Below are 13,035 nucleotides of genomic sequence, written 5' to 3'. Positions count from 1 at the left end.
TGGAGAGAGTGAGCAGCTTCCGGTTCCTTGGTGTACACCTGGCTGAGGATCTTACGTGGTCAGTACACACAAACAAAACAGTGAAGAAGGCGCAGCAGCGCCTCTACTTTCTCAGGAGACTGAAAAGATTCGGCATGAGCCCCCGCATCCTCAGGACCTTCTATCACTGTGCCATTGAGAGCATCCTCACTGGATGCATCACCACCTGGTATGGAAACAGCACCGCCTACAACTGCAAAGCTCTCCAGCGAGTAGCGCGGTGCTCTGAACGGATAATTGGAGGTGAGCTTCCCTCCCTCCAAGACATCTACAGGAAGCGCTGCCTGAGGAAAGCGGGGAGGATCATCAAGGACTCCAGTCACCCCAGCCATAAACTGTTCAGACTGCTTCCATCAGGAAGGAGGTTCTGCAGCATCCGGTCCCGTACCAGCAGACTGAGAGACAGCTTTTTCCATCAGGCCATCAGACTGCTGAACACGTCATAGACACCTCAGCTTCACTACTGGAACTTTAACATTATGCACTCCATACTGTACAGTAATGCCACTGTTTTGCACATGTCTCAACTCTGTACATTTTATTTTATATATTTTATTTATTGTTTACTCTATTTAATTTGTAAAATATGTGTATACACACACACACACACACACACACACACACACACACACACGTAGAAAAATATTTAGTATACACATCCAGAAATGCATATACTATTATATATTGTACATATATTTATTAGTTTCAGATGTAGCCATTCTTGTATTTTGCTTGTTTACATTATTGTATTTTGCACAACTCTGTTGCTTGTGAAGCTCGCACACAAGAATTTCACTCACATGTGCTGTACCAATGTACCTGCACACGTGATGTGACAATAAAAGTGATTTGATTTGACATTCACACACTGGTGATGGCAAGCTACATTGTAGCCACAGCCACCCTGGGACGCACTGACAGAGGCGAGGCTGCCGGACACTGGCGCCACCGGGCCCCCTGACCACCACCAGTAGGCAACGGGTGAAGTGTCTCGCCCAAGGACACAACGACCGAGACTGTCCAAGCCGGGGCTCGAACCGGCAACATTCCAATTACAAGGCGAACTCCCAACTCTTGAGCCACGATCGCCCTAGGTTGTACTTTTCATGACTGTTTATATATTGTCCCTTTAAACCTGGCTGCACTTTATGCTTAACTTCAGTAAACTTGTTTAATTAAATAAAATCTTTTAAACATGGCCTAAGGAGCTGGGAAAGAAAAGCTATCGGATGAGAGGTGAAATGTCTTCAAACAACTTAAAGAAGTCCAGGCGCTTTTCTTTCCAATCTTCTTAGACTAAGATGACCTGGTTGAATGAGAACCTTCACAGACGTTTAACATGGCAAAGCACTTCTGTGCTGAAGAATAGCCTCATGAAGCCTTTAGGCTGACTCTAAGTTGCTCAATTCAGACTCAAAAAATCCCAAAATCTAGGCCATTATCAAAGGTGATGTAAGAATAGAGAAGGTGGACACATTGTGGATTTATTCTGTCTTTGTATTCAGAATGCAAACAGTAAACAGCAGACATGAAATTGTTGTAAAAGGAACAGAGGTTCATTTAGTAAAATGAATGTTATCGCACTAGGAATTAAACATCATTTGACTACAAAACCCTTTATTAGTAAAACAGAGTTTAGCAGTGATCAGTCAGTTTTCACACATTTCTATCTAAAAGTCAATGAACTCATGCAAAGCATAGCTTGTTTGTAGTGACGTCTGAATCACGTTTCATGTGAGATGATAGGAAACACAGGACATTCATAGTCAGTCATTACTGTACCTCCAACAATGCTCTCAGCTTCATTTTCACAATTCATGAGTAATAGGGCGGACTCTTAATTTTTCTTGTTTTTCCTTTTCTCCTTTTTTTTGAAAAAAGTTCTAACTTCTACTTATTTTGTTTATTTTAAAATTTCAGCTGGCTCTTTGCTTGTTCTATTTCTTCGACTCCTCAATCTGCTCCACTTCGCTGGACTCGTCCACCACCTTGCCGTTGATCATGGTCTGAGTCACCACCTTCACGATCTTTCTGGTGCGGACTTCGGGCTCCTCTGTGTTTAAAAGACATGAGAAGAGAATGTGAGGCTGACTAAACTAGTTTTTTACGCATATAAATACATTAAAAAAATGTAAAATCTCAGTAGTTTCACATATAGGATGATATGTGACTGCTACTAAAGCACAGAGTTTGTAAAAGTTGTGTTACCTATTCATCTCACATCACATCACACTCCAGTTTCTTAATCCAGCAGTGCAAGTCAGAGAGATTAGGACACACAACACGGGGGAAATGTTTTCAGACCCACATTAGTTGCTATAGGAGCTGAGCTGTAAGTGGTTTGTGCATTGTTTGGATATTTACATAACTATAATTATTTGTGGGCCTCCTGGGTGTGGTAAAAGATAGATATACCCTTCTGTCTGTCTGTCTGTCTGTCTGTCTGTCTACTACAATGCTGGCTCAGATCCACATTTGACTTTGAATACAGTTTTCCTTTTTTGCTTGACTTATCTTTCTCATAACTTCACTTTTGGTCATTCTTTCCTTCCATAAAGTTTTCAATAACTCACTCACTTTTTGGTGGAGGAGGGACTTCTTTGACTCTGAAGGGCAGAAAGAAAACCTGTTAGAATTACCTTTCAATTAAAGCAAGACTAACACAATCAAAGCAATCATTTAAAGGGAACTTATATATATTTTATAATAGCTGGTTTCATGCAGCTTTATTTCAGTTTTTAGCTCTTTTTGATGTCAGTGAGAGCAGATATCCTTAATATAGTCACCTCAGGCACACAGATCTGGCTGTGAGTGCAAAAGCCCCACCCATTTGTTGTTCAAACCTTCGGTTTGTTAGGGGCAGCCAATCAGAAAAACACTGCCCTAAAAGGACTCTTAGCATGAAACACGCCCGGACACTGACAGCAAGCTTCAGTTTCTTACAACTTGCTTATCATTATATTTTTTTGTGATTAGGTTTTATAAACAACGCAGTACAGTTTACACTCTCGTCAGTTTTCCTGTCTGTTGAGAACATTGCCACAGTAACAGTGTTCTCACCAAAGCTGACATCTGAGAACGGCTACACCCAACAATGCCAGGCGGCAGGCTAAGAAACGCTTGATGTAAGATGATCATACAGGTATTGTGATCAAGGCAACAGTGTAGCCAAATTATCCCCATTCTGACTGAACATCAAACTACAAGGATGCACCATAATCTCTGAGTATATCAGGTGTGTTATTGTCCTTCTCTAACTTCTTCACTAAAGTTTCTGTGTTACCTGCTGGCCAAAGCTAACATACAGATTTATTTTAAAGGGCTGGGTAAAGCATACTTAATTATAATTTCCCTTTGAGACATGCGCTACATCTTTATTAGTATTGCTATACTTACGAGTCCTCTCCCTCCAGCAGGCGTCTGTAGGTGGCGATCTCCATCTCCAGGTTTTGCTTGATGCGAAGAAGCTGCTCGTAGTCGGTCTTGGTGCGCTGCATGTCCAGCCTGAGCTGAGAGAGGTCCTCCTCCAGCTGGTTCAGGGTGACCTGCAGCCGTTCCATCTCAGCAGAATACTTTTGACCCGTCTCACCGAGGTTTCCCTCCAGAGCTGCTATCTGAGGAGCAAAAGGGAACAAAACAAAGCAATCTATATCCGGAATTGCCGTGAATATTCCTCATAGTCGTGATATCAGTATCAAGTTAAAAAACACCGGCATGTCCACCGGACATGATAACCCTATGATTCTCCTCATAACAGTGACTCTGCTGTGTTGTGTTGTAACCAGCGATCAGTAATATGATGACATAGTAGGTCGCCTGATTCTGAAATTGCTTCCCAAGCCCATATCAACAAACTCCTGTGAACGGACAAGTCCTTGGCACCTAAAGCAAACATTTGCTGCTCAGACACAATTAACCCACCTCGCCACTGAACCGCACCCCATACTATTTTGCAACTGAATGTGATATGTCCCTGCACGGTAAAACATGTTTACTGTCAACACAGGATTAAACGAAAGAAAAACAAAATGATTTTTTCCCAGAATATAAGATGCAGTGGTCTGGAAATGTACAAAGAAATGTACAACTTATCTGGACATCTGTAAGGATTTTCTGTTGCTGTTGGACAAATCTCTTTCTTTAATACAACACCATATTTCAGTGCGGCTTTTTGAAAAGTTAATACTCGTAACCATAAATTTAGAATCACGCCTGAGGTGTGTTTGCACTGCTCTTGCGGGTATTAGGCTATGTTTGCACAACTCAAAATGGTTTTTTTTAACCGAAACACAGACACGTCACTCTTCTGCCTGCAGAAAGGAAAAACAGCAGTGAAGTAAGACCACACCCTCACCTACACCACAACCTTTCCTAGGGATGGGCGACTTTTCTTGCTGTAGTCACTGTGTAGACATTCTCTGTCTACACAGTGACTTTTTCAATTCGATTTTACATACAGTCAAATGACAGTAAGGTGCTTTGTATTTAAAGGTAAATACACTAACTGGGAAAATTCCAACAATTAGACAACCCCTATGAGCAAGCACAAGACAGTCGGAAGGAAAAACCATCTAACATGACCAGTTGGTGATGAGTGGAAGCTAAAGGAATTTACAGTATGTCCGTGCGCTGTTTCATCTTGCTGTTGCATCCCAGCTCACCTGTTTGTGCAGACTCTCCAGCTCCACCTCCAGGGTCTGCAGGAAGCGCTGCCTCTCGGTCAGCTCTCCCTGAGCTCCCCTCAGAGCCTCGTTGCTCTCCTTCACCTCATTCTGCATCGTCTCCAGCTGGCAAAGAAGTGTTTTCTGTGACCTTTTGTGTAACTTTGCGAGGACCATTCAACATTATTACAGTGATTCACACTAGATATTACTCCCCACACCTTCTTGCGATACCACTGCTCCGCCTGTTCCTTGTTCCTCTTCACAATGCCCTCATATTGGGAACGCAGCTCGGACAGAATGGTGCCCAGCTCGGGCCCGGTGGCAGAGTCCACCTCCACGTTCACCTCATCTCTGGCAATACGAGACTTCATCTGCTCGAGTTCCTGTAGGCACACAGGAGATTGTTTTTATTACATTGCTCACATTGTCATTTTTAAACCAAATTATTTTAGTTGCACTGTGTATTAAATGTCACTTCTAATTAAATGTAACCAACACTGGTTTCCACAGTCAGCATATGAAGAAGGCGTGGAAGAGATCGCTGAACCCTACACCGCAGAGTGACAGAGAGGATGTGATGGCACTTTAATTATTTAGATGTTTCTCATAAATACTGAATGGGAAAGAGCTCAGCTTACCCCTGGCCTTTCAACTTGCACACAAATAATCCTGCTCAAGCATGCTTGGTGGATTTCTTTCACTCTCTCTTCTTTGTTACATTGTTCTCTGTCACTAGTCTGTTTTATTCTAAAGTAGTGTATTACTAAAGCTCTTGATATATGTTTATACACATTTTTCTAAACTTTATTGGGCAACAAACTTGAATTATAGTTTATATATTTCATGCTTAGTCACTGAATTCTTGCTTAGGGTCTATCTAATGTCCCAATGCTCCCCAAAGAGACACTGCTTATCTAAATGAGTTGCCATATATTCAACAAAAAGGCATAGATTCCAGAGATTCACATTCACAAAGCAAGCACCACATGGGTAAAATACATAAAAATTAAGAATATGTGATCTGTTCTAATAATCTACTCTTATTTGGTTAAATTCATGCTGAATATTTGCAGCAGTTCATTGTTTCATTGTGAAAATGAGGTTTTAAAAACCTCCAGTCTCGGACATATTGCTTCTTTCTTTGCATCACATTATTCTAGTGGCCTCTAAGTGGCACTAAATAGGATCTACACAGTCTTGTTTCAGTAAAAGGGAGATCAGTTCCTCCTTTGGTGTGAGGGGGTAAGTTTATCTTTGCCTTGGAGAACACCTCGGATCAGCTGACTGGACAGAGAGAGCAGGTGTGAGCAACCAGATCTACCTGCTGCTTTTGTCCACAGTAACCAGAGGACCACCTATCGCTGCGCTCTCCTCAACCACACATCGTTTTCTGTCTATGTTGGCGCTAAAAAAGCCCACTGAGTCCACCAAAGTGGGTCAAGCGTGTTTCAAGCAAGTGTTTGTGAGGGCAGGCTGGGGAAGGGAGAGGGCCAAAATGAAAATGAGACTACACAAATGTCAAGTAGTGAGAAGAGAAAACGAGAACATGGGGATGGTGGCAAACACACTAACCTCTTCATGGTTTTTCTTGAGGAAGTAAAGTTCCTCTTTCAGGCTGTCCAAATCTCCCCTCAAAGAGGCGATGATCTGCTCGTGATCGGTCTTGGCCTTTTTCAGGGCAATACAGTCTCGCTCCACAGACTGACACATCACCATTTCAGTCTCCCATCTAGTAGTTTGGAAAGACGAGCAGCATCGTATATTACAGTAAACTTTTATTCATTACCTCCACAGATAAACTGCTTTTTCCCCCCTTGTTTTTACTGCGGTAGAAACTGCCTGTACTGGATATGAAATAACATGTTTGCAGGAAAAAGTATTGTTTTGTCATGTTTTGTTTTTTCATAATGAAAGAATGAATGAAAGAAACTATACTGTGGTGGGGCTTGCTAATTTCTTGTTTTTGATTTATGTATGTTATGTTTTGTTTTACTTCATATGTTTATATGTTTCATATGTTGTTTGTTTAATTTAAGACAAAAAAAAATTAAATGAATGAGAGGTAAAACTTGAGGGGGTAGGGACAAATAAGTAAATACTTCAGCCTACTCCTTTTCAAACAAATAATGGAATGATATTTTGTAATGATTGTGAAGGCACATGTTTGAAATGTTTGAAATAAAAATGAACTGAACTGAACTGAACTGAAGTTAAACATTTGCATTTGTGTTGCTGTACTTCTGCTTCTGACTTCCCTTTGCATAATATTTATTAGTCAAAGTAGTAAGAAATGGCTATGCAGTCAGGAAGTCTTACAAAAGTAGCCTGAAATTAATTAATACAGCAATAAAAACTCAAAGAACACAAACATTTTCTAATAATAAGAAAAACTTTGTATTAAATATACATTTACTGATATATACTGATAAATATTTGGCTGTATGTAATGAAAACTGTATGTTAGCTGACATACTATCCTTTTTATGCTTTTTAGTGTTCCTACAGTAATCTTTTAATTTAATAATCAGTACTTAAATAACTTTTTCCAAAGAACGCTGTGTTAATGTGCAAACATTTTTTTGTTGATTGAGCAAATGTTTGACCAAAACATGACAGAGGCGTCAATGACATTATTAACAGAAACATCTCTTTGTATCATTCTGCGAAAACAGCTTTATATCACCATGGTGCAATCATTAATCACTCACTTGATTCTGAAGTCATCGGCAGCCAGTTTAGCATTATCGATCTCTAGCATGAGACGAGCATTTTCCAAGGTCTTCTTCCTCACCTGATAAATATTAACATAGGTCAATAATAGCATTAAATCCTGGACTAAAGCTTATATAATATAATTTAACTTTAGTGTATGTTCATGTTACCTTTGTGTGTTACACTAATAGCAACAAGGTTTCTAAATGATACATTAAGAGTTGGATTTGTTCGAGCTTCATTGAACTGTGACTAATTCTGTTTTAAAAAGCACAAAACAATCATTAACTCTGGCCTGGCTTCTTTTACTACTTGTTAACTAGAAGTATGAGCTGATTCTGCCTGTGATGACTCTCCTAGTGCACTTCCTGCTAAAATAGATCTGATATTTGCATGAATGTTTTGTCTATGTAAAGTGATCAGTCATTATAACCTTGAGCCTTGTTTGCCCCTTCTAAACTCAGATCTTATGCTGACCTGACATTTTCCCCTGCCTGCCTGCCACTCGATGCCTACCTCTTGCTCAACAGCATGAGCTTGGGCCATCATGGAATCGAGGTCATGACCTTTGGGAATGCGTTCGAGCATCAGCTGCTTAATTTTCATTTCCAGATCAGCGTTGGAGCGCTCCAGTGAACGCACCTGGAGGATACAAAGAGCCACAGAGAAGGGAGGACACAGGTTAATGATCAAAGTCTTTCAGCTTACTGCTTGTGTTATTTCCTGGGCTGATAACGTAACAGTGGAGTGCTGTGTTATTGTCAGACCTTGTCCAGGTAGTTGGCCAGACGGTTGTTGAGACTCTGCATAGCTTCCTTCTCATTGGTGCTGTTGCCATGCAGTCCGCTAATTTGAAGGCTTGCTGGCCCGTTGAGATCCTGGCTGATGGAAGCTGAACGGGTGAGCGGGCTCGCTACAGCAAAAGACACAGAAGCCCGAGAGCGAGCACGGCCGGTGTCCATCAGCGAACGGCTGGAAAAGGAGGGCTGACGGCCAATAGAGTAGCTTTTCATTGAAATACTGGAGGCCATGATTGGCGGCTGTGAAGGCGTAAAGAACAAAGCAAAAAGGTTTGGGGGTTAAACAATGTTGTGTTTCAAGCCAGTGGTTCCCAACCTTTCTGATATGCCTCACGGCCCCTTTATCAACTCAATTTAAACTGGATCTGGACAGCTTTTACCTTACAATATCAAGGTTTTGCAGTCATGTGACCACTAACCGCATGGCGTTAACTTGTCTAGCATTTTTTGTAAATGTGACAAATGTCAGGTCAGTTGAACAAGACGCCAATTACACAGCCCTGGACACCATTGGTCGCAAGGGCAAAATGTGTATTCCCCAACCTGATGGCAAATGGTCGCTGGAGGTTGATGCTAGGCCTTGCCCCGTCAGCCAGCGACAGATCTTGCCAGATACCCGACCATTTGGCAAAAAGCTTGATTTTGTTGGTTGGTAGTTTCCGTGGAGCATGTGCTCTTGAGTGCAAAGATTCACTAACTACTCTCTGAGCGCCTTCAGAGTAAAAGCTGCACCTTTTGAAACGTGTTGGTTGGGGCAACGAAGTACAAATTTTACTTTAAAGATGAACATTCTTCGTTTAAGGTTTGCCTCAAACTTTTAAAACTTCTACTACTGCTCGGCAAGTATTTTGTGACTATTTGCAGACAACTGGCACCTTCCAAGCAAACTACAGGCAACTGTGGCAATCTGCATTAAACATTAAAAAGGTAGCCTCCTCTTTGCAGCTGATTTCATACCGACAGCCAGCGACTTCCAGCAAACACTCGCCAACCAGTTGGTAAATAGATATTTTTTTCCTCAAGACTGACTAGAATAACTTTAATGACAACTTTTAAATGTGTTTTATTTATTTATTTATCCATCCTATAAGTTAACAAGTGAGCAGCTTAAACTTGATTTTAGTAGTTCTGTGCTATTAGCTGACAGTTAGCTATAATGTTAGCTACTAATCTCAGCCAGTTGTTTGTATTTAAAGCATATGTACATTTATTTTGGTTGTGTATTTCCATTGCTAGCCATTACTTTTAGTTGTCTTTAATGCTGAAACCTGCTCTCATCTTACATTAAATGGTTAATTTCTGTTATTACATATTAGCTAAGTTTGGCTATGTAGCATGACTTACCCTTGGGGTACTTATACGTTTATTTTTAACTACGAAGACAAGACGGAGGAAATGCATAAACTTGAGAAACAGAACCAGAGCACAATCACAGAGGTTTAGTCTCTTACAGGTTCATATCTTCGAAGAGAGCAGATGAATGTTTAAATTACACACATCATAACTTCAAAAGCCAGTCTGTTTGACCTTTGGCAGTCATTTAAATGTAGTGTTGCATGAGATCCGGTTGTAGAAAAGCTCTTTTGTGATCCTTGAGCAAATGTGCTTTATTCTAGCATTTCAGCAGACTTTGATGGAAATACAAGTAGGGTCTTATATTCAAGACCACTGATCGCCCACTGAAAATGATGAAAGGAGTCTTTCAATGAGCGTATGCACGGCTGCCTCGTGGCTGTTCATCCTAAGCATCTGCATCAAGAGATGACTGACTTCGTGGCTGGAGACTCTTCAGTCTGTCAGTCTCAGCTCTGTGCAGACATAATTCAACTCAAGTCAGCATAAAATCTAAATGCAAATGACCACAGCTCGGCTATGGGCTGAAGAAGAGCCTCTCACTGAGACTGTGGGACTCTCACATATTCTTTTACGTCTGATAATAAGATGTGTTTTATATTCAAGAAGAGACTGATAGAGGATTTCTAAAAGAACAGAAGCAAACAGAGAAGGATACAGGTGTCTATGCGCCTTCAAATGGCACGTCTTTGTAATCGGTTTTTAATGATCAATGATGTTACTGTCAGTAATATTAGGCAAGGCAAGGCAAGTTTATTTGTATAGCACAATTCAACAACAAGGTGATTCAAAGTGCTTTACAGAGACATTAGAAACAAGAACAAATAAAAAGCATGATTTAAAATTGATTAAAACAAGCAAATAAACTAACTAACTAATATTAGTACCAACGCAACAGGTGTTCATGGTATTTCCTTGACTTTACAAAAGGTTAACTGTTTTTTGGATGTCAAACGTAGTGAAGGACAGGGTGGCTTTGTGTGTGTGTGTGTGTGTGTATGTGTGTGTGTGTGTGTGTGTGTGTGTGTGTGTGTGTGTGTGTGTGTGTGTGTACGCTCGCAAAGTTTCAGTAGCAGATTAGCGGTCAAGGGAACCTCTCTGTCTCTCTGTCACTTGATCCTCACAACACTGTTCCCACAACACTACAAAGGACCCAGCAGGAGACAGACAGTCCTTGTTCAGATGAGAGATAGAGCTTGGGAAAATGATCTAGAAAATATTCAGAGTGAATTCCAGCAACACAACGGGACACGCTGTACAGCAGGAAATGGGCATTTTATAATGTGGGATCATCATCACGCTATCAACTGACTAATATGTGTGCTGACCATTTGAATGAAACTGAGCAAGAAGTTTAGAAGTTTTATTTGGATTCATGTCAGTGCATTATTATAATTATTCCATGATAACAACCTTATTACTAATTAAATGTATTAAACAAGCAAGCAAAACCACTAATTAATATTTACCTGTTTCATTTAAGTCTGATTCCTAAAAATAAAGAATAAAAGAATAAAACCAACAAGATATATATTCTCCTTACCAGGACTTTGTTCAGGTAGAGTCAGTCTACGATCCAGAAGAATGTAGTAGGCTCTGTTTGCTGCTGATGCTACAGGTGTGCTTATATGCAGGTGAGCGGGAGTGGGAGGATCTAACTCTCAAGTAGAGGTGTGTTTAATGCACCTGAAGGTCTTGAGAAAGGTAGGGTGCTCTTCCCACTCATGCCTGCTCACTTTATGTCTTTGTCATTGTTATTTGCGTTTAAACTCCGATGAAAAGTGAACAGGTAAACTAAACGCAAGACATAATGAAAAAACCAGGTGCTACATTTTTGGGAGGTGATGGTAGGGATAGGAGCTTTAGATCTCCTCCAGGCCCAGTGTTTCCGCTTTATAAGCACAATAAAATTTTGCATTAAGAGAATCAGTGATGTTCACTGAAGAGACTTGAGTTTCATATGTCTTTTGTTTTAGGTTTTGGGTTTTTTGCTGTTTGGTCAGGCGTAAACACCAAAACTACTTGGTTGTAACTAGGGAAAGCCAGGGTTTGGGTAAAAACAGACTTCCACCATATAGAAAGCCCCAAAAGCCTCCAAGCATGAAATTTTACAAGTAAGCCTACATATTCTCACGGCTACAAGAGCTGCCCTGCATGATCACCTACTGAATGACGCTAACAGATGATAACAGTCATTCCGTGGGCTGATAACCTGTCTGCTGGGTAGCAATGGCTTGTTGTGGTTGGCTGATGAAAGTAGTGAGTAAAAGAGCTGCGGTGTAAAACCATAAAGCAGTGAGCACAAAGATGCTCGCAAGGCATTACAATAATTTTTTATTAGTGATATAAAGACATTGATTAGAGTAACTTTCTGAGTAACTAATACTCCTTAACCAGCATATCCTCAAAACGTAGCTACTGTGCTGTTCAGTTTCCACCTCTCATCACAATAATGTGTGTGCTCTCATGTGTCTGTGCTATTGAATATCTAATTAGCCCCACCAGCCTTTTACCGCTAGCACGTATGTGTGCGAGGCTCCACCTGTGGATCTCTGCAACCCTCCTGCCCTGCAGTCACTCATCCTGCTGTAACTCAACCCTCCTTCTCCACGCTGGAGATGAAATATTCAAAAAGTCACTCAGAGAAGGAAAAGCTGCTGGTGGAAGCACTTATACACAAATGTGGTAGAGGATGAGAAAATTAGCCAAACGATCAGTGCTTTCTGTAATTGGTGCACTGAGGAACAAGACAGAAAAATGTTTCAGTGTACTTAAAATTTTAACCTCTAAACTAATTGTGTATGCGTTCTTTACTATGGAAGCTCCTTTTCATGCTTATACCCTCAAATTCCCACAGAGGAAGAAAGACCAGGGACTCCATTTACTCTGGTCTTGTGAATTTTGTCTATGCAAAGTCTCAGAGAAATAGTGGTGCTGCTGATATTAAAATGCGGGTAAAGCATGTGATTCCAGCCTGTATTATCATATTCAAATTGAAGTCTGATGAAAATAACGCGTGCGTCTCACAGCATAGCAAATATCTTTATTTGCATCTCATTCTTAGACTTTCAGAATTCTTCAGTCCTGCATGCGAAAAAAGGAAAACACATTTGTTTATAACTTTTACATTTTGTGTCTTGTGCAAACTAGTAAATCAACACTCAAGATTCCTCCTTAAAGAAAGGAGGAAAAAAATAGATTTTATAAACACCAAGAACTCTTGTGATTGGCTAAATACCATATCATCAGAAAGATGACATCAGTCCTGTGATGAATGTAACTGTACACGCCCTGCTTTTTTAGGCCCCATTTGCCTATTTGTACACACATTCATCCAGAGCCTCATCCGCCATACGCACTGTTTGCTGGTGGATGTATTCAGGCCAGGTTCAGAGCTGGGCATCGAACCTCCGACATCAGTGGACGACCTGTTCAGCTGTAGTCATTACACAAGATCTATAACCAAT

General features: G+C 40.7%; 1 protein-coding gene across 1 annotated transcript; it reads right to left on the bottom strand.

Annotated features, from left to right (window-relative positions):
• Positions 1-1,512: 1,512 nt before the first annotated feature.
• Positions 1,513-11,161, bottom strand: LOC147325824 (keratin, type I cytoskeletal 18). The gene is made up of 10 exons (XM_086302527.1): positions 11,112-11,161; positions 8,183-8,455; positions 7,932-8,057; positions 7,412-7,494; positions 6,276-6,432; positions 4,922-5,086; positions 4,701-4,826; positions 3,436-3,653; positions 2,617-2,645; positions 1,513-2,092 (listed from the first exon to the last, which is right to left on the bottom strand). The coding sequence occupies exons 2-10, from the start codon at positions 8,444-8,446 to the stop codon at positions 1,977-1,979; spliced, it is 1,284 nt and encodes a 427-aa protein (XP_086158653.1). The 5' UTR covers positions 8,447-8,455; positions 11,112-11,161; the 3' UTR covers positions 1,513-1,976.
• Between the last annotated feature and the right edge of the window lie 1,874 nt (positions 11,162-13,035).

This window comes from Aulonocara sp. 'chitande type north' Nkhata Bay, linkage group LG7 (genome assembly GCF_057382095.1).
Source record: "Aulonocara sp. 'chitande type north' Nkhata Bay isolate Kocher_YH1m ecotype deep benthic linkage group LG7, A_spYH_male_GT1.1, whole genome shotgun sequence".
NCBI lineage: Eukaryota > Metazoa > Chordata > Actinopteri > Cichliformes > Cichlidae > Aulonocara > Aulonocara sp. 'chitande type north' Nkhata Bay.
The sequence above is the reverse complement of the archived record's forward strand: the minus strand, read 5'-3'. Positions and strand labels throughout refer to the sequence as shown.

What these genes read in the sequence shown, in the direction of transcription:
- LOC147325824 (XM_086302527.1), bottom strand. Translation starts at nt 8,446, where the DNA reads ATGGCCTCCAGTATTTCAATGAAAAGCTACTCTATTGGCCGTCAGCCC. An exon ending in AGCAGTGGTATCGCAAGAAG is followed by an intron (nt 4,827 to 4,921) that starts GTGTGGGGAGTA and finishes CTTCTTTGCCAG; the next exon opens with CTGGAGACGATGCAGAATGA. An exon ending in AGTCCCTCCTCCACCAAAAA is followed by an intron (nt 2,093 to 2,616) that starts GTGAGTGAGTTA and finishes TTTTAAACACAG; the next exon opens with AGGAGCCCGAAGTCCGCACC.